This window comes from Thamnophis elegans, chromosome 9 (assembly GCF_009769535.1).
Source record: "Thamnophis elegans isolate rThaEle1 chromosome 9, rThaEle1.pri, whole genome shotgun sequence".
NCBI classification, from domain to species: Eukaryota; Metazoa; Chordata; class Lepidosauria; order Squamata; family Colubridae; genus Thamnophis; species Thamnophis elegans.
In genome coordinates, this window is record NC_045549.1 from 54,640,114 (window position 1) to 54,662,508 (window position 22,395).

Below are 22,395 nucleotides of genomic sequence, written 5' to 3' on the forward strand. Positions count from 1 at the left end.
ATTATTTGTTCATTTTCGGTGTTGCTACTGCTGTCATAATGATTAATGTTGGAAAAGTTAGCTAACATTGGACACACAAGCCCACTTGACCATGAAATTCACTGAATAACTTTTGGCTAGACTAATCTTTTTTGAGTTATTATGGACATAATCAGTGGCAGTAGAGAGAAGAACTATATATGTCAGCTTGAGCATCTAGAGAAAGATGAAATGTTCATGGAATTTAATAAAGATCTTATTCTTCTGCAAATGAAGAATTGATTCAGAATACTTGTGAGATATCAATTGTCTCAGATATAATTCAAATTATCAGTCTGATTTGAATTTCCTAATAATATTGTCAAACTAAGTTGATTCAACTAATTATTCTAATTAGGGTGACATAGCGGAAAGAGAGAAAGCCTTTCAGTACATATCCTAAAGCAGTGATGGGCAACCTTTTTGGCGTGGTGTGTCAAAAATCGGCAAAAAATCAAGCATAACTCGCGTTGTGTGTCACTTCGACAAAAACATAATTTTGCGCAATTTATAGTTTAAACTACAAAAATATATAATTGCAATATAATTGTATTTAATAAACCAAAAACAAATTATTTAACATAGCTGCTTAGTAACTTCTTTGTTCATCAGTCGATTTCGTATGTTGCCCTTGATATTATTATCAGTATCACTTACCAACGGTCCTGCTTAGCAACCAAAATGTTGGCTCAGAAACTCTGGCATTGAAGCTTGCAAGTCTTAAAGCTGTCAAGTTACAAGACCCTTGCACCCCTAACCCTTTAGGAAAAAAACCTCAGGGGTCTTCAAACCTGACAGCTTTAAGCCTTGTGGACTTCAACTCTTCAACTAAAAGAGAGACTGATAAATATTAAAAAAAATAAAACCAAAAAGCAGCTACTGCAATGGCTTAGAATTTTACTCAATTACTGTTGAGCCCATGGAAAGTTCCGCAGCCCCAGGAGCAAAGGAAGGGGGACGGAGAGAGAGAGATTGGCTGTTTGGGGTGCTTGAAACCACCTGGCCCTCCCCAAAGGAAACCCTCATTTGCAGGATGAGCCTCGACTGGCTCTGCCCAGCGGGGTTACCCCAAGCGCCATTGGGCAGCGACGGATGCTTATCCTTTTTCCTTCGGCTGCTTCAGCTGGGACTTCAGACACCCCAAGGGAGGGACTTTATCAGGCCTCCCCCTCCCCACCCTTTGAATGAAGGTGTGATATGGCTCCTCCATCCCTGCTCTTTAACCCAGCCAGAATTACAGGAGGGCTGCCCCCGTTCTGCTTTCCGGGATGGATCTTAGCCGAGGGACACTAAGACCCCAGAATGGGTGGGGGGTGGGGGAAGAGCTTCTTGACGGAGGCCACGATCGACTTTTGGAAGTTGTGTTTTCGTAAAATAAGATCAACCTTTGGATGTGTTTGTTCCGCTCGGCCAGTGGCGTTTTCTCCCACTTAATCCCGGCGGATCCTGATATCTGAGCTGGAAAACTGCAACCCCCCGGAAATGATGACGCCCCGCTGAGTAGCTGGGACTTGCAGAAAAAGGCTGCAGAGAGAGAAGCGTTCGATCCGTAATCCGTCTGTGGGGGGCGCTGGGGACAGGCCGGGCCCCTTCTTCCCACCTCTATCCCCCCCACTCTTGAGGGACAAGCCCTTTCCCCTGTCCCAACGGTGGAATTTGAGGCTACCTCTGCTTTCCCTCTCCCTCCCTCAGTTGTGCGGCAGCGGCAGCTCTCAGCCTGGGCGGCAGCGTCACGCAGGCTGTGGAAGGAGGGGAAGGAGGAGGGAACCAAAGAGAGCTTTTACCGAGTCTGCACCCCACAGCCAGGACCGTCCTGGCGCCTCAAGCCGCGTTTCTTCCTGCAAAGCTCTTCTGGTGTCAAGCGGAACTCTCGGGATGCCCGAAGGGCTTTGCAGGAAGAAACGCGGCTTGAGGCGCAAGGACGATCCTGGCTGTGGGGCGCAGACCCGGTAAAAGCCTCTCTTTGGTTGGTTCCCTCCTCCTCCTCCTCCTCCTCCTCCTCCTTCCACAGCCTGCGTGACGCTGCCGCCCAGGCTGAGAGCTGCCGCTGAAACAAGTTTGGGGAGCATGTGCGTGTCACCCGAAATGGCTACGCGTGTCAGCACTGACACGCGTGTCATAGGTTCGCCATCACTGTCCTAAAGCCTACTAAATATCTCAAATTAGAGGCCACGTTTCTTTTTATTTTTAATATTATATTTGGTGAACAAAAACCACAGGGAAGCAGACTGGTGATTTAGTAAATCCAAGCCTTCAGTTGTTTCTGAGTATGCCTTTTAGGTACTGTAAGAAAATCCAATACACTTTACACATTTTGTTAAAGTAGGATAGTAAAAAACAACTTTTTCAGCTTGTTGCCTTAGAATTTTCCACAGTGGTGTTCTTGATGCTCTGGAGACTACAAAAGAGGACTTCAGGACCTATATATAGCTCCTCTGTTCTTAGTTATCCAACTATATGGAACTAGAAAACTGATATTCAAATTTAGTCCTCAAATTTTCTTTTGAAAATTTAATTGTGGGGCTCAAAGCAAATATCAGTTTATGATTTTGTGCAGCATATGAAGCTAACCTTTGAAAGTACATTTAAACATTTTAAACCATAATCAAGATTTATGTTTAGAGTTCCTCAGCCACCATTGAAATGTACAGTATTTCAGGTAATCCATGGCCAAGGTCATCCCTTAGAGTGTGCAGTAGGTGCCAATGAAATATGATGAACAGAAACAATCAGATTAACTTCTGGCCAGAAGTCAAAACTCTTGATGCCATGAACTTTTTAAGAGATACTTTAGCTAGTCTTATCAAATAAAAGTGATATTGTCACATTGCATGGTCTGCAGTTTTCTGGAGCTCAGCTGTTTGCAAGGACATTAAAGAAAATGGATTATACTCAGATCATTAAAAACCGATTTGCTAGAGAGGCCTTTCATAGTCCGTATGTTATGTGTGGAAGGGGGCAATTAACTACTCTCAATTGACTTTTGCTGGTATTACATACTTGTTTGTAAAGTGGCTGTCAACATGAAAAGTTTTTAAGAAAGCATATTGAATAAGTCTTACTAATCAAGAAATATAGCTTTTCTTATAAATTTCAACCTTCAGGGGTGGAGTAAAGGATCAATTTTAGATTAATATCGACTTGAAGCTGTGATACTTCATCTTCATTAAAATAATGGAGACCTATTAAATATACTTTACTTCATATTTTTCCAAGGGCTAATCCCAATACAAGTAAATTAGATTATCTGAAATATTATTTGTTCAAACTCATGTACAATATTAAGGATTAAAGATAAATGTAAATCTGGGCTGTTTTCGGTTTAGTCTGATGCTTTGTTCCAAAGATAAGCAACCTGTTCTGAAAATTGATGAATACCTAGCATTCCTAGAAAACTGGGCCAATGATAATGGAGGCTACACATTTTAGTTCTGAAATGAGTCCCTTACCCCTTCTCCGCATTCAAGATCAGACCAAATGTTTTTTAGTCCTCAGCTCTCCTGAGATCCTGCTGTGAAATTCATGCTGCCATATATGAGGCAACTATACAATTTCTTATAGCAAAGAAATAAATTTTTGAATAGACTTTGTAAAATATTATTGCTCTCCTTGCTAACTCTTAAATACTACAAAATTTTGTAATTCTGGTTACAAAATAGTTGGCCACACTTCCTCTTGACCATTTTGGATTTTATGGGATGCTTTGTTACTAAATTTATAAAGTCGTGAAATAGTGTGCTTTATATCCTACTTTATTTCAAGGTAAACATGTATTGATACTTTTTTCCATACTCTAAACAACCAAAAAGATACAGTGCCAATTCTTTGACTTGTTTCAGGGGTGGGTTGCTGCCGGTTCTAACCGGTACAGTAGAAGAGGTTCCTGGAATTTACTATACCTTTTAGAACCCGTTCCTCTGGTGGGACAGTACTGGAACGCTCCCCCCACCTGTCTGGTCGCCACTCATTCACTCTCTCGTCTTTCCCGTTCCGTTGCCGCTCCCTCGCTTGCTCCCCCTGCCCATCCACACCATGCTTGCCCCCTGCCACTCCCTGATTGGCTGGCTCACCAATCATCCTGCCCGCCACTAAGAGCCCTATTTAAACTGCGGCACGGACGGCCCATTTACCTTTTTGACTTTCATCACTTCCTAGCTGATCGATCCGCTTGCCTTCCCTGCTGCTATTGCTGCCTTCCTTCTTCATGTAAGTAACTAAGCGCGGGGCGGGGGGCAGGGGCAGGCCAGCTGGAGCAGTCTGCCACAGCCCTGCACTATAAGCAAGTCCAGTGATCTTTTGCAGCCTTGCAAGGATCCCGGGCTCGCTTATAGTGCAGAGCCGCATGGCTGCCAGTAAGTGGGGGGGGGCAGGGCCGTGTGGCTGCCAGTAAGCAGAGAGGCAGTGGGACACTAGGTGGCACGGCTGGCTTTCTTGGCAAGTTCAGGGACCTCACTCCCCGGCCTTGCTCAGCCCACCTGGCCTACAGTACACAAGCCCTGGGCCTTCATGAAGGAAGACGGGTGGGTGGCAGCAGCCTACAGTATGCGAGCCCGGAAAGCCTTCCTTCGTGAAAGCCATGGCCTCGCATACACTGTGTGACCGAAAGCAAGTAAGGGGATGGGCAGCAGCGGGAAGCCAGCTGGAGTGGCCTGCCACATCTGTCCGCTCTGGGTGAGTCTGGGGATCCTTTGGGTCCTTTGTTCCAGCCTATCCCCGAGCTCGCTTTTACTTCATGTGATTTAAAATTTATTGTTGATAGAATATTTTTAAATGGTCTTTTTAAAATTTAAAAAGACCATTTTAAAAAATATTCTATACACAATACTTTAAAAAAAACTATTTACAAAAATATTCTATAAACAATAAATTAAAAAAACCATTTAAAATATTCTATACACAATACATTTAAAAGTAATTTGTATAGAATATTTTTAAATGGTTTTTTTAATTTATTGTGTATAGAATATGTTTTTTAATTGTTTTTAGAGAATTATTTTCATTGTTTTCAGAAAATGTTTATTACAAGTAATGTTTTTGCTTTTTGGAAATATTTTATTTGTGATGCAATATGTTGCTTTTAAGTGCGGAAGTTGGTACATGGTTTGGGAGATTTGTGTGTTTCTGTAGTGAATTCACTACATAAATAAACACAAAATCTCGCAAAGCTGCCTTGCATCAACCTGGCCTGCCCATAGAAAAGCAGCCACTTAAAATTTATATGCCTCATATAAATTTTGGGCAGGCCAGGTTGGTGCAAGGCAGCTTTGCGAGCTTTTGTGTGTTTTTGTGTGACATCTGGTTGTTGAGGTAATTGTGAGGTGGTTGCTTCTTGCAGCAATAAGCAAGTGACTCCATGACTGTTTTCATATGTTGAGTTGTGTGCTGCTTTGTGAGTTCCTGCAGCTTGATGAGTTTTAATGGTTTCTGATTGCCCTGCTTTGGTTTTCCTGGGTTAATCTTGGTCCAGGTCTTTTGTCTTTCCTATCCTGGGGTTAGTTCTGCCAGGAAACAGGAAAAGGGGAGCCAGGCGAGCTATTTGTCTTAATTGGTGTATTTAAAATTTACCTTTCACCTGGTGTTTTGTCTGGTGGTTTCTGGTTCTGTGAGCTTCCTGGCATTATCCTTTATAACTTCCCACAATGCCTTGATGGTTTTTATTCCAGTGCCTCAGTCTTCCTGTCCTTAGAGTTAGGGGAAAAAACTGGTTTCATCTGCAGTCTTTTTGGGGAAAACCGCTATTCTTTTGGCACTGCTATTCCTGGCACTGTCATAGTTTTTTTGTGTGTGTGTGTAATGTCCCCGCAGTTATCTACATTAATAATGATCAAATACTAATAGTATTTCCTTATACATTTTAGTGACCTTTCCTTACATAATCTTTCATACTTTTAGATTTCTAATTGCTGTTTCTGTTAGTTAGCAATTGATAAAACAAATCTCATGTGAAAAAGTATTTGAAGCTTTCTTGATTTTAATTGTCAATTTATTCATTCCTGCACATTCTAATATGTATTCATTTTCATGTGTTTGTTTTTCCACTGTTGTGCAAACACAATTCCAGCAGCTGTTAACACGTGTAAAATTAAATATGTATTGTATTCCCTTTGAAATACCCAACAAAATATTACTGGTTTTAAAACCATATCTTGCTTTACCATTGCTTCTAACCATGACACCACTAACTCTTGAATAGCTACTTGGTCTGTCCTAAGTACTAAACCTAATTCATATATTCCTGTTTTTTGAACTGAAGAATAAATTTCAGAAAAAGAAATCTGTATTGCTCAGTGAATCTACATATGACATTCATTCTTGAACTAACTTCTTAGAGGAAAAACTATATCTTTCTTTTTTGTTGGGGGACATCGTTCCTGAAAACACTGTACATTGTTGGGTGAAAACAGAGGTCCCTTCTGTTACATGTAGTCCTCAGCTTACAACAAAATCGAGTCCAATATTGTTTTATTTCTTATGCAGTTAGTATTATTTAACCGGATGAAGAGGCAAGAGAGTATAACCGCTAGGACAGTCATCTTTCCTATGTAAGTAGTTGTTTATTGCTTTGTGTGCTTGTTTCATCCTAATGTAGTGCATGCAATTGAAGAGTTCATTTCTGTGTCTCTTTTTTGTGAAGGCCATTCATTGGAGCAAGGTGGTCAGTTGATAATGTTGAAGACGCACAAAAGAACAGTCATCTTCCTTTTCTATTATTTTGTGTGCTTGTTTTATCCTAATGCAGTGCATGCAATTGAAGAGTTCATTTCTATGTCTCTTCTTTGTGCAAGCCATTTATTGGAGTCAGTGATATTGAAGACTGGCAAGGACAGTCTTCATTCTGTAAATAGCTCTTTTATTGTTTTGAGTACTTATTTTAATCTTATTTAAGTAGTAAGTGCACAAAATAATAAATTTCTTTTTTTATATCTTCTTTTTGTAGATCATTCTTTGGGGCAAAGAATTCAGTGACATAATCTTGGCCACTCCCACCCGGTCACATGACTTCCAAGCCACTCCCACCCATCACATGACTGCCAAGCTACTCCCACCCGGTCACATGACTGCCAAGCCATTCCCACCCGGTCACATGACTGCCAAACCATTCTCATCTGGTCATATGACTGCCAAACCACTCCCACCCACTCACATGACTGCGAAGCATCTCCCACCTGGTCACATGGCTGGCAAGCCACTCCCAGCCAGTCACATGGCTGGCAAGCCACTCCCACAAAGCAGGCCACACCTACAGAAGAGGTTCTAAAAAATGTTGAAACCCACCATTGACTTGTTTGTACATCTTTTTACTTTTTCAGTTAGGATAAAACTTAATTTGATAAACAAGTTTTAAATATGATGCAAAGCATATTGTGCTTCTGTGATCTTTATTTAGTTACAATGTGTAAAACTTTGAAATGAGCTAGCACACTTTAGTATAATCGGTACTATAGTTTAATTGTAGATTAACTCTTGGTTCCCAATTTCACTGTTACACTAGAAAAATGTGCCACTTTCATAGAAATGACAGCTGCTTCCATTTGATTAAGGAATTAGAGGCAAACAAAAAAAACACAGGAAGAAAATCTCGCAAGCTGCACAAGGCAACCCTTAGAAATATATGTCTATATAAGTCAGTATTATGTTATGATTAATACTGAAATGTGACTAGTAACAGCTCGGTCAAATCCCCACTCAGCAATGAGATTCACTATGTGATTTTTAGTCACTGCTTCAGTCTTACAGTTTTAAAAACAAAGTAGTAAGTAAAGTACATAAATCATTCAAATAATTTAATTTTTACAAGAGCTGAACTTTAAAGGATAAAAAAATATAAAACAGGGAAAGGATACTTTTAAATGTATCTACTGACAGTGCTATAATAAAACTTCAGCTTTTAAATAATGGAATGGATACACTTTTCTTCCTATTTCAATTATGACAATTCCTAGTGGCATCCATAATGATGGAGGGTAAGGGTAAAATAAGCAAGATGGCAGATGGAATGTCACACTAACTTAAGTGAACGTTTCAACTAATATATACACTATAGTTCCAACCTCTGATTCTGGGCCTTCTGGCACTTCTGGCTAGACACTGAATTTTAAAAATAATTGATCAGTTACAAACAACAGTTTAATGAAAGTGGATTTTCATGAAACTGTGTTTGCTATTCAACATTTTGCATGACATTTTAGATACTTGAAGATAGCTCTGTAGATGCTATTTATTCAGGTTTAATGCAAACCTACATAGTGTCCAGTAGAAACCACAATGATGTGAAAATGAAGAAATGTGCATAGTAACATCACAACACAAACTGACCTTTCATACTTGTATTTTGACATTGCTCGCAAGTATGTAAGTAATGTAGTTGTCTCATTTCTTCCCTTTGCCCATTCCCAATTGTTTATATATATGGTCAAGTTCCTTAAGCATCTCACCTAAACGCATGGCATCTTTTTGAATACGTTCATAGTCATGCCAGTCCTTTCTTTTCAAACCATCTGTCCAGGTATACAATTGTCCATCTCCAAACCTCACTGGCAAAGTCTGCAAAGGAAACAGCTATAATTATAGTGTGAAAAGAAAAACAAATAGCAGCAAGTGCTCATTTTTTTTGTTGAAACTCAAATTTATTCATAGGCAAAAGCAGGTACCAGTCAGGCTTCTTGTATGAACCACAACATACGCATGAAATTCTTCTGTATGGTAGCTGATTTTCCCATTCATTTGAATGACTGAACAAAGAATGTCCTATGTGTAAAAATCCACCAATCTCTCTTTAGCAAATACTTGCTTATTTGAGTCAGTTTTAAATGTTTATTTATTTTCTTTTTTAAAAGGAGGGTGTTAGTTACTGGAGTTTATTTATTTATTTAGATTTTTGGTTTTGTGAGGAAACCTACAGTTCTCCTTTTAACATACAAACTATCTTGATTCTTAACATAAAAATGGAACTAACAGACTAAAATGGTGACAAATCCATTTGAAAAGCTAGCTGATTTATTTTTAGATATGAATTGCTCTATAATGATATACTGTGAATTTCCTTCTCTGTCTCTTTTAACAGGCAGATTACATATCAGATTACATAAAATAAAAAAAAGTTTGGAAACAGAGGTATCTATGGGATTGTTGACAGATTTTAATAAAAAGAGCTGGAGCTATGGTTGCCAAATGCTGAGGTCACATAGATAGAAGTATAATTAAACACATTACAAAAAATAAATACTACATTTAGAACAAATTTCTTACATGCCAAAAGCCAGGGTTGTGGGAGGATGTGGGGACAGCACAAAAAAGTCATGAACATGGTGACCATCTAATATAAGCCCTGCCCTTTTTACACGTATTGCAAAATCTTGCCATCCCATTACCCTCTCTATCAGTGTCCTGCTACCTGCTATGAACTACCCTGTTTAGTGCATATTATTACTTTACTTTACTTTATTGTCATTGTACATATATACACAATTTACACATGCAACGAAATTCACATAAAATCCAGAGACCAGGCCCAACACACATAACAATCCCCAAACACACCCCACCCACCAAAAGAAATTCCCCGCCCCTAAACCACCCAAGCATCCACACAACAGACCAAGTAGTGCTGTCCAATAGCTCACTGATGGTGGCCCTTTAGTTCATTGTTAAGTGCAATTATAGCTCTGGGATAAAAGCTATTCAGAAGACGTGTGGTCCTAGTTTTAATTGTTCTGTATCTTCTGCCAGAAGGCAACAGTCTAAAAAGATTGTAAGCAGGATGTAAAGAGTCTCTGAGAATGTTATCCAACTTCCTCAAACAGCGAGATGCAAAGATGTCATCCAGGGCTGGTAGCTGGAGCCCAATGATATTCTGGGCAGTTTTAATGATTTTCTGTAGAGCTTTTTTGTCCGCTGCAGAACTGCTCCGTTACCATGCAAGAGTGCCATATGTCAGGACACTATCAATAGTGCTGTGATAGTAGGACAGAAGTAGATGCTGAGAAAGATTTAACTTCCTTAGCATTCTCAGGAAGTACAGCCTCTTCTTTTTTTAATATTTTTTTTTAATTTTCAAAACAAACACAACACATAAAATCTTCCTTCTGTAGAAAGTGTATCAGTTGGTTACAGAAGGCTTCCGTGCATCTCTTCCACAGTCATCAAGCATAATTCATATTAACTCAAGTATTTTAACTCAGATATTTATACATGTTATCATCATCATACCTCCATTTTCATTTGACTATAATTGTTTAAATGCCCTTCATCATAAAATATACCAAGATTTAATACAGAACCACATACTGGCATTTCATTTACTATTTCTAAAATCCTCCAATAACACTGAATCCTTATGTCCTATTCTAGCTAAACATCCATAATATTTAATTACAAAATTTTCTAATTCTCCTTTCCAAATCACTGTTTACAATTTACATCCAGTTTCCTTACGTTGTGTGTGTGTGTGTGTGTGTGTGTGTGTGTGTGTGTGTGTAGTTATCTTTATCCCTCCTTTAGTTGACTATATCCTGTATCATAACATTTTCCCCCTAATAATCAAGACTTAACTGAATCTAACTTGATTCTTTTTATTAACCTTTATATATAATCCAAAAGGATTTCTAATCTTCTTTTCATAGGTACCATTCAATATTCATATACAATTATTACACTACACATTGTATACATTATTATTATTATTATCAATTATTTATTTAACTATATCTATTGTCACTAAATTTCACTAAGTTTTAAATTATACTCTTCCATCTATCAACCTATATCATTCCAGTAGCAAAACAGTCTCATATCTTCTGCCATTTGTGGTGTCAGTCCTCTAATCATCTCCTTAATCAAATTTGTCTGGATTCCTCTTAGCAACTCCTTGCTTATAAAATCTCTCATGTAATTTTGATGCCCTTCTTCTGTTTCCTTAATCAGCTTGTCTTTGATTGTCGGTAGTGTTATCAATGATGTTGCTAATAAGATTTCTCTCTTTAAATCCATACATTTTTTTCTTTTTTCTTTTTCTGTGTCTTGCCATCTGTGGTAGAATTCCCCTCCATTTAATCCCCTTTCTGTATTCCACTCTTTCCATTTTCAGAGACAAACCAATCACCATAAATAGCAGCAAATTTATTTTTTTTATGGTCATTTTCCTCTTCGGTTTTTAGGATTCTAACCTCCACTTTTTCCACTTGATAAACATCTCCAACTTTATCATATTTTACTGTTAGATGCTCTAAGTCTTCCAACTTCTTCTCTATCCTCTCAAATGTGTTTGATAATTTCTGTATTTCTAAGAATATCTTTTTGCAGACTTAAAGTTTCTTTCTGCTGTTGAAATTGTGCCATTATCTCCAGCTAACAAACACTACTACTCTAACTTGGAAGGTTTTAACAAGATTAAGCATAGATTCACAATAAAGTTTTATTTTCACTTTTCTCTGGTTAAAGATATACTACAAAGGGATATCTGTATGCTTTTCTTCTTATCACTTTCTATAAACAAGCAGTGAGACCTTGGAGTGCCAAGCCAGAATAATCAGAAAAGTAATAGTATTTCATTTCCAATACACAAACCTCCAGCCTCCGAGTAGCAGTGTTATTGTTGCAATTTTCTTTGTTTCTTTTTGTATCTTTTTTGTATTTCAAGTTTTAAAAAATCCAATTCTTGAATGAGTTAGAAGAACACCCACAGTAATGAAAGAGGAAAATTTTAGTCCATAGGTTACAAAGAATAATAAAAGGAAAAAAAATAGAAGAAAACTTAATTCATTCATTTTAAAAGTCTTGCATAAATTCCATCCATGAAATATAGCATTTAAAAAATAAGCTAAGCCACTGTCCAAAACCATTCCAAACTTAATTCTGCCACTTATTTCTTCTGTTCTCCAATTTAAATTCATTTTAAGTCTTTTATAGGCAGTCTCTTTTAAAATGGTAAAAACTCCTCACCAGCTGGAAACACTTTCTCTTTCCGTATCCTTCCGTTTTGGAGCTGCCCTGACTTCACCAGCCTAATGGCTGGAATTTTTGTCACCAGCTTGAAAAACTTCTCTTGGCTCAATCAGGGACTTTGTGATGTCCCTGAGATCAGTAAGACATATTCTTCCTATTCACCATCTCTGTGGGACGATTTGGACCATCCAGCAGCAAAAGTATTGGCTGCGGTCTTGGGTCATTGAGACCACACATCTGTATCATCATGACATTAGTTCCTCCCCCAGGAAGTACAGCCTCTTCTGTGCATTCTTCACAAGCATATTAGCATTCATGATCCATGAGAGGTCCTCCAAGATATAAATGCCCAGAAATTTAAAACTACCAACCTTCTCCATCTCTTCTCCATTTATCTACAATAGTAAATGTACATCTCTCTTCCTCCTGAAGTCAATTATAAGTTATTTAGTTTCTTTGGTGTTAAGTGTAAGATTATTTTCTTTACACCACAATGTCAGCCCTTGTACTTCCTTCCTATAAGCAAACTCATTGTTCTTATTAATGAGCCCCACCACTGTTGTGCCATCCGCAAATTTAATAATTGTGTTGGTGTTATACAATGGGGTACAGTCATGTGTGTACAAAGAATAAAGAAAGGGGCTTAGAACACAACCCTGCTGGGCTCCTGTGCTTAATATCAGAGTAGAAGAATGGTGAGATCTCATCCTTACTGAATGTGGCCTATCTGTCAGAAAATCCTTTACCCCAAAACAAATCCTCAGATTTATACCCAAATTGGACATTTTAAGAAACAACCTATTAGGTAGAATGGTTAAAGGCAGAACTATAATCCACTAATAGCAACCTTACATACAGTATGTTCCCTGTTGTTCCAAATGATTTAATACATTATGGACAACAATAGACCTAGCATCATCAGTTGATCTATTACTCTGATATGCAAATTGGTATGGGTCCAAAGTAGATGGAAGAATAAACTTAATATAGTTCAACACAAGTCTCTCAAAACATTTATTCTACTTATGGTTAGCTTCTTAGAAGCTGTCCACAGTGGACTGCAACTAGCAATTGTGTCCAATCTTTGTGGCATAGACTCACACATAATTTAAATTCAGTGAATTGAATTTGTGTACTGTATCATGCTATAAAAGCAAAAATACTTTAAATTCAATGCATTGACACTAGAATTCCACCCTCTGCTTCTGGACATCATATTCAGGAATCCTTCTGGCAGCAAAGCTTTTGTCTAGACATTGCATTTTAAGAACAACTGATTAGCTACAAACTTCAGTTTAATGAAAGTGGATTTTCATGAAACTGAGTTTGTATTATAAATCTGCAGCTTTTCCCCCTTCAATTTTGTCGTGTGACTTCAACATTTAATAGAGGCAAAATGAAAAACAATATAACCACTACATCTAGTTATTGTTTAAAAATCATAATTAACTGATGATTATATATTATATGCATTATTAGTGATGTATATTAATTACATAAATAATTGCCCATAGACACAAGAACACAATATTAATAGTGATAGTTTTTAGCTTTAAATGAGTTGCATTTCCATATGTGAAAAATCAGACAATATGGTCTAATGTATTTTCATTTTAAAAAGTATACTGCAAAAAGTTATTTTGGGGTGAGAGGCACAATAGATTAATTGGCAGATTGTAAAGTTAAGATGATAATTTAATTATGGTAAAGTTAATTAGGTACTTCCAGACATAATTAATCTATGGTGTTAGAGAAACTGAGTAGAATCAGCTACTTGTAAAGCAAATGGAAAATTGTACATTTTTTGAAATATTTTACTCTTTTATCTATACATAATATATATATCAATCAAGCTAGTGTTGAACTAGTCAGCTTTACCCTATGAATCATGCTTCCTCCTCCTCCTCCTCCTCCCCCCTCCTCCTCCTCTTCTTCTACTTCTACTTCTTCTGTTTTGATTATCAGAAATCTCCTCCATATACCCTTTTATGTCAATTACTCAGCAAATTTTGTAAAAGATTTTATTTTTCTCTGGGTAATACAGAAATTTCTGGATCACAATATTATTTAGCCAAAAGCCTGATTTGGAAAGTGAAAGCTTCATTTACAAGTGAAACCTTCATTTAAAGATCTGATACTAAGTTTTCTTTTTCTAAATTATTTTTCTATGTCTTGCCTTTATTCTATTCACAATGATGCATTACAATGTCAGAACAGACACTGCAGACTATTTATTACTGCAGTAACACATACACACACAACACATACATCCATATGGATGAAGTTTACAAGAAAACTGATACTCATAATTTACAGGAGCTGTATTGGTTCAGTGGTTAGAATGCAGTATTGCAGGCTAAGTCTACTCATAGCTAGGAGTTCAATCCTGACCAACTCAAGGTTGATTCAGCCTTCCATCCTTCTGAGTGTAATGATCCAGGGCAAGGCACGGAGACAACACAGTCAGCTGATATTTCAAACTCCCCTTTATTGCTCCAACTTTTCCACGTTTAATGCAAGCACAGAGCAAAGCTCTCTCATACACACCTCCAACAGCATCTGGCTGCGAGAAGTCCAGCAGAGGGGTGTTAGCCCAATGGCTTCAAGGCAACAAGTGAGGTAAAGGAACAAGCCAAGGAGTTCATTGAAGCAAAGGAACAAGGCAATGAGTCCATGAAGCAAAGGAACAAGGCAATAATAAGGCAAGAAGTCCAGTGAACTCCAGATTTCAGCAATGGCACACAAAACTTCACAAATTCAGCCCTTGTTCTCAACAAGCACTGCTGCCCACAGTGTCTCCTAAAGTCTCAGTCCCCTTGTGAAGAAGGGTGGGACATTCTCCTCCCAAGTTATTGGGTCGGCCTGCACTGTTTCCACCTCTTGTCCATTCTTGGTGTTCGGGAATCAGGAGGGGGCAGTCCTTGCTCATCACCCAAGCTCCATCGGTCCTCATCTCCACTGCCTGCCCTTCCTTCCCCTTCTCTTGGTCATCTTGCCCCTGTTCTTCCCTGCTGGTGAGCCATCACAAGCTTGAGGAATCCAGGGCTGCTTTTATTGCTCCTCCCCCGATTCCTCCAGAGCCAACAAAGCTGTCCCCTCAACTTCCATCAGCCCCAGGTCTGGCTTGTTCACCTCTGCTGAGTCATACTTGATGAGGCCATGACACTGAGGTTGATAAAATGAGGAAAATGTAAAATGAGAACCCAGATTGTTGGTGGAAATATGCTGACATTGTAAACTGCTATAAAGCACTAGGAAGTAATATGTTTGTCTAAATGCTATCACTATAGCTATATGGGTGATTCTGCCTACCAAGATAAATGTACTTCCATTCCACCTTGCAGAGCCGTGATGGCGCAGGGGTTAGAATGCAATACTGCAGGCTATTTCTGCTGGCTGCTGGCTGCCTGAAATTTGGCAGATCAAATCTCACCAAGCTCAAGGTTAATTCAGCCTTCCATCCTTTCAAGGTGGGTAAAATGAGGACCCAAATTGTGGGGGAAATATTCTGACTCTGTAAATCACTTAGAGCGGGCTTTAAAGCACTGTGAAGTCTAAATGCTATTGTTATCTCAATTTCACATCACTCTTCTCATTTATCCAGATTTGGTTTTTAATATAATTAAAATTCACAGACATCTAGTTGGTTAAACATCAATCCTTGCCTTTCAAATAGACATTTCTCTAGCAGTCACATGTACTGCAAAGCAAAAAATAAAACTGTATTGTAGATTACTGTATCTACAATGCTGAATCATCTTTTCATTGTAATAGAATGAAATATCAGTATTCACATTGACTTTTGAAACTTTATCTTCAGTGTCTCACTATAAGAAATAATTTATAAAATGTATACAATGATCTAATAGGAAAGTTTCTGAAAAGCAAATTTCCGTTTTAACTATTTTTCTAACAATATCTGTTAGTAAGGAATAAATGTCAATGAGCCATATGGAAAAATGAAATGCTATTTTCTCCAAGTGTACACACAAGAGATACATTCTTATTCAGGGATCTTAGAGAAGATGTTATAAATTTCCAAAAAACCTCAGTGTCAAGCTTTGTAAAGCAAGGAAGGAATGTGAAATTAGGGGCTACAAACATTTGAAGCTTCCTGCAATTCCTCAGCTACTGATTTCCCTTGTTAGCAGCCAAACATCTAGAAACCTTTTCTTTTGAAGTGCTGCTATGGGTTTCACAAGATTATGCTAAAGCACTTTAGAAAATAATTTCCTTGATTTGCTGAAGGCAGAGGCGCTTCTGTTTGATAAACCTGGTTTCTGAAGTGTTATTTTTCAAGCTGAGAGGCTTACGGCCTCAGCAGGAATATCCAATATTACATTTAAAATCAAGAAAATGAATTAAATAATAAAAATGTAATCGCATTAATTAAATGATTTTCTGTTCCGTACTAGAAACAGTCATTTTGCTTCTTCCATCCCTGCTCCTAAAGAGGTAAAAGCAGTAGGCCGTAGGTAATCTATGTTCCATAACAGAACAGAGAGAACTAAACAACAATGGAAGATATCAAAGTTATAGCGGAGATTGTCCAACTAGAAAACTGTTCAGGAGAAAAATAACAAAAAGCTAAAGTCATATAGAAACTTTCTATGTGAGGTTGACAAATATATTGCAGTGATTAAAAAGCACTTTGCAAGAATAGAATGATGGTAAAGCTGCTCTCACTGTCACCACTGCCATTGTTACAGTAGTACAACTAATAAAATAAAGATTAGCTTCTAAGTGACAGGTTGATTCTGAAAAACTGCAAGGGAAGGAAAATGAACATGAATATTCCATGGATTGACTACAAAAGGCATCTGACTCACCGACCCATGATTGGGTAATCTAGTGCCTAGAAATAACAGAGTTATAGTACATCAGATGCTGTGTACAAAGATTGATAGTACAATGGAGGATAAACTGTAAGATATTAACTTCAACAGTGGAATTTCAAGAAGACTCCCTGTCTACTGCTTGTCATTGCACTGATTTCTCCTTTAACTATATTGAATAACTCAGGCCAAGGATATCAGCCATCCAAAACATCTGCCAGGCTTTATATGGATAATCTGAAACTACATGGAAAAACACCATCTAAAGCAGAACCGCTTCTCAACACTATTTGTATATACAGCCAAGACATTTCAATGGAGCTTGGACTGGACAAATATGCCACCCCCACCATCAACATGCAAAACCTGTAAAAATCGAAGGAATCAAGATGTAAATAACATCAAAAGTCTGGATGAAGACAATCATTACAATTCCCTGGCATCCTTCAAACTGATAACATCAAGCAAACTAAAGTCAAGAAGAAGGTCAGAAATGAATACATCAAGAGATTAAACAAGATCTTAAACTCCAAACTCAGTGGAGAAAATGCCATCAAAACAATTAATATCTGAGCAATTCTACCAATTAGATACACAGCTGAAATAGTGGAATCAAGCAGAACAAAAAGCCCTAGATAAAATGATCAAAAATAATGACAATGAATTGTGCTTTTCATTCAAACACAATGACACTGACAGACTCAAGTTGTCAATGAAAACAGATGGGCTAGAAATGCTGCAAATACACCAGACAGTTGAAATACATAAAAGGGCATTGGTAGAATATCTGAAAGACAATGAAAAATGTGAAGCTACATTACCAGACAGTCTTATTGAGTACAAAAGAGACCACATTGGCCTCAAGAAAAATGAAATGAGGAATGGGAAATAGACATGGCAAGACAAACCTGGCTAGCATTTAAAAAAAAATAGCAGAAAAAAAATAACAACAAGACCTCCCTGCTATATATGTTATAAAGTATCTAAATTGTAAAATGTTTTTATACAGTTCTTTTTCTCTTTTATTGACTTCTTTACACCTATGTGGTCTAATAAGCTTAGCTGAAGATTATGGACCATTGCTCAGTCTGAGATATAAAAACCTCTTTGATTTGAAACATAACCATCATTGCCTTTAGCTATGCTGGAGTTACTTAGCTCTGTTGCTGGCTGGCATTCTAATATTTTCAATTCAGTACTGTTGGCTTCTGTTATGAACTCCTACAGAGGCTTTGGCACTGCAATCTTTCAGTTTGTGTTGTGGGGAAAGGAAAGATGCATTTTCAGTTGATGGCTAGCTGTTGGCTGTTAGCAACCTTTGTTGGAAGTAGTATGGCTGCCAAGCTCCAGTTCTCCATTCAGTATTTAGCTGTTGGTTTGTCAGAATTCACATCCAAACTTCCCATGCCACCAGTCATCCATTACACATTATACTTTATCCAGGCAGCTTCTCCTCTTTTCCCCTGTGATTTCCTCTTCTCATCATTTTTTTTCCAATGTACACACTCATGCTCACAAGCATCTTCCTTTTATAGGTGTGCTACATGTGCTACTTTAGGTTCCCAAGTGGGAAGAAAAGAAAAAGTAAAGGAAGAGCTTGTGATGACTATTGTGAGGCTTCTTTCAACAAACAAGAGTAAAAATACCATGCTGTAGCATCACTAAATTAAGGTTACAGAAATATTCAGAAGGCTTTCTTTCTTATTAGAAAAAATGGATTTAAAATTTACCTTTTTAGAATGGAAAAGTGTGAGGTTTCACCATTTATGGCTCTAGTCTTTTTGCTGTATTGTAGAAAACTATGAAATGCCTTTTCTGACCAGTAACATTAAACTCATTTTTAAAATCAATTATTGCTGTTACAAGGTTCCTTGAAACTTTTTTGTTCCAAACTCTTTTATAAGTTATTGACCATTAAGGTTTGTGTTGTGGCCCAGCAGGAGCCGTTGGAGCTGCCACCAGACAGCGAGGGCCCTATGAGTCAGCTCTGGAGGATGTGGAGGGCCCTGGACAGGGTTCTGACTCCGAGCAGGGCGCAGAGAGGCTGGTTGGCCACCAGGAGGCGCCTGAGCCTTGAACCAGTGGAGAGGAGGCAAGGGAGAGTGAGCCAGACGCCAGTAGTGAGTTGTTCCTGGATGCATGGCACCGAAGAGCTAATAGGCGTCAGGAACAGTTGCGCAGTTACAGGAGGTAATTGCACTCAGCTGGTGGTCATTAGGCTCCTCTCCAGACTATAAAAAGACTACTTGTGCCCACGCCCCTGTTGCAGAAGTCAATGCAGGATTGAATGTCGGAGAACATTGTTATGAGCTGGGCAGGCTGGATTGCTGCCAAGCCTTATCTGTGTTTATTGCTGCCCAAGCTTGTCTGTGCTGGTTTGCTGCCAAGGACCTGTCTGTCTGTTAATTAAATGCTGTAACTTATCTTTGGCTCAGAGTGTACTTTGGTCTGGAATGACGGGGGTCAGAACAGGTCTGTAAGAACTGGGTAGAATTTGGACAGAACTCCATGGTATATTTTGATGACTAAACCAAAGGAACTTTCAGCTGAGTCCTGAAATCTAATTTTAAACCAAGTTCAACAGCCTGCCTAGAAACAGAAGTGTTACTATCTTCAATTTCAATAGCTCTTCAACAGTTTTCCTAGATATTCTTAGGAAAACATTTTATTCAAATTATTCAAATCTTCATAGATTAAAGTAATTTGCATAATAAAAGACAACTGAGAACCCTGAAAATGTAGTTATATCTGTATTTAAATGTTGTTTTTCTTTACTTACCTAACAATAATTTCAGAAAATATGTCAAGCAATTTTAAATGTGTGCAGACTTAATAAAGAATAGAGCTAATATAAACTAAATAAATTATATTAGATGCTGCACTTATTTGTTAAGATATATTTTATGGTCACTTTGTCAATTATTCTGTTATACTTGAGATTTCTTTTCTTTTAGCGACCCGGTAATCCCTTGCTGGGAGAAATATCAACAATCTCAGATATGCAGATGATACCACTCTAATGGCAGAAAGTGAAGAAGAACTAAAGAGCCTCTGATAAGAATGAAGAAGAGTGCAGATGTTGGCTTGAAAGTCAACATTAAGAAAACTAAGATCATGGCATCCAGCCCTCTGAATTCGTGGCAAATAGATGGGGAAGAAATGGAGGTAGTTACAGATTTTATTTTCCTGGGCTCCAGGATCACCACAGATGGGGACTAAAGCCAAGAAATTAAAAGATGCTTCCTCCTGAGGAGGAAAGCTAAAGCAAATCTAGACAGCATAATAAAAAGCAAATATATCAACCTGCCAACAAAAGTGTGTATAGTCAAGGTTATGGTTTTCCCAGTTGCAATGTATGGCTGTGAAAGTTGGACCATAAGGAAGGCTAAGCGCCAAAAGATTGAGCCCTTTGAACTATGGTGCTGGAGAAGACTTCTGCAAGTCCCTTGGACTGCAAGCTGATCAAACCAGTCAGTCCTAGAGGAGATCAACCCTGACTGCTCTTTAAAAGGCCAGATCCTGAAGATGAAACTCAAATACTTTGGCCACCTAATGAGAAGGAAAAAGTCACTGGAGAAGAGCCTAATTATGGGAACAATTGGGGCAAAAGAAGAAGGGGATGACAGAGAATGATGTAGCTGGATGGAGTTAACGAAGCAGTCGGCATGAGCTTAAATGGACTCCGGGGGATGGTAGAGGACAGGAAGGCCTGGAAGAACATTATCCATGGAGTTGTGAAGGATCAGACATGACTTTATGACTAACAACAATCCCTTGCATTGAGGTGGGAAGATTGAATGGGACTGAGCGTTTACTAGCCAGATGCTCTTACTGATGCCTTTGTGCCCAGAAAGAAATATTTGCTGCTACCTGGGATCGAACTCACAACCTCCTGACTGTGAGGTGATAGCTCCACCTCTAAACCACTATGCTGCTCATTCTGTCATACTTGAATAAAGGCAGATATTCCTGTTATTGAGAAATATATGTTCAAAACTATCAGCAATGCCATCAGTAACTACAGAAGTATTCCTTGAATTATGCAGATAAGTAAAATATTTTCAATTGAGTAATGTTTAGTTGAAAAGCTATTAAAATAATCTAGGTACAAACAATAAGTAACCATCGAGCCAACAGAATATTATATTCATAAATATAGTAGTTTGTTAAAACAGGTTATTGTAAATAATTAGTGACTGGCAATTACAAGTTGTTTGGTTTGGTTTGGTTTATTAGATTTATATGCCGCCCTTCTCCCAAGGACTCAGGGTGGATACAACATTAAAAGAAACACATAATACAAAAGTTAAAAAAAATTAAATAGAATATCCCAAACAAACCCAATTAGAATTGACAATCACATTTTTTTTAAAAAAATTAAAATTAAAATTAACAATGATCAATAATTTATTTTGTTTTGTTCAGGCCAAGCTGGCTTGCTGGAAAAGCCAACTTTTTAGGGTGCGTCGGAAGGACTGGAGATCGGGGATTATACAAAGCTCCGGGGGCAGCTCATTCCAGAGGGAAGGCGCTCCCACAGAGAAGGCTCTCCCCCTGGGGGTCGCTAGCCGACACTGTTCGGCCGACGGCACCCTGAGGAGGCCAACTCTGTGGGATCGCACTGGACAGTGGGAGGCTACCGGTGGCAGTAGGTGGTCTCGCAGGTACCCTGGGCCTAAGCCATGGAGCGCTTTAAAGGTCATAATTAGTACCTTGAATCGCACTCGGAAGACAACCGGCAACCAGTGCAGGCCGCCTAAAAGGGGTGTAACCTAGGTGCCCCCATGATAACCCACACAACCGCATTCTGGACCAGTTGAAGCCTCCGGGTGCTCTTCAAGGGCAGCCCCATGTAGAGAGCATTATAGTAGTCCAGGCGAGAAAGGACAAGGGCATGAGTGAAGTTGTGATGTTCTACTTTTTTGTTTCAGTGTATGCGCAAACTAATTTGTCTAATACTTCCCTATTATACACCAAATAAGATTAGTGAAATAAAATTAAGGGAACCTTAATGTACATTAGCTGCTCAATATTTATTTTTACATTTTTACAAATAAGTCTAGTACCTGGGAATTCCAAGTATGATTCCTGTGGGTGCGTTGAGCGACAGGCACTTCCTGTGGCTCATACCAGACTTCCTGACCAACAGGATGAATTGATAAAATGCTTATTTTATTTTAAAAAGTAATGCCAAGTTGCAATTATTAGCTTTATTTCCAAGAATGTTTCTCAGCCTGCCTAGAGGAATTTTTTTTAAATGTGTCGACCGATATGCAAAAGAAATTAAAAGAAACTGAGGTGATAAGTAATATTCCATAATAGCTACAGAGAATGATGAGGTTTATTTTCATCAACTTCACCATACATGTTCCATTACAATTTACACTTCCATTCTTTCTTCTTCTTTCAAAAACAAAACCAAACTGCCACATTCTTAATGTTTTGGGTAATATGACTTAGCTGTGGCATGACCTCAAATTAAAGACACACATGGACATTACTTTCCAGATCATTTTCTTTGGGAAATCAGAGTTGGAAGAGTGTGTTGCTGCTTGTTATATTATCTGAAAGATCAAAGGGATGATAGTGAAAAAATTCT

General features: G+C 38.3%; 1 protein-coding gene across 1 annotated transcript in view; it reads right to left on the minus strand.

Moving 5' to 3' along the window:
* LOC116513248 (polypeptide N-acetylgalactosaminyltransferase-like 6) overlaps positions 1-22,395 on the minus strand; it is a 609,679-nt gene that overhangs the window by 345,065 nt on the left and 242,219 nt on the right. Inside the window, exon 2 of the mRNA XM_032224240.1 lies at positions 8,454-8,562. Within this exon, the coding sequence (XP_032080131.1) occupies positions 8,454-8,562 (109 nt within the window). The remainder of the gene's footprint in view (positions 1-8,453; positions 8,563-22,395) is intronic.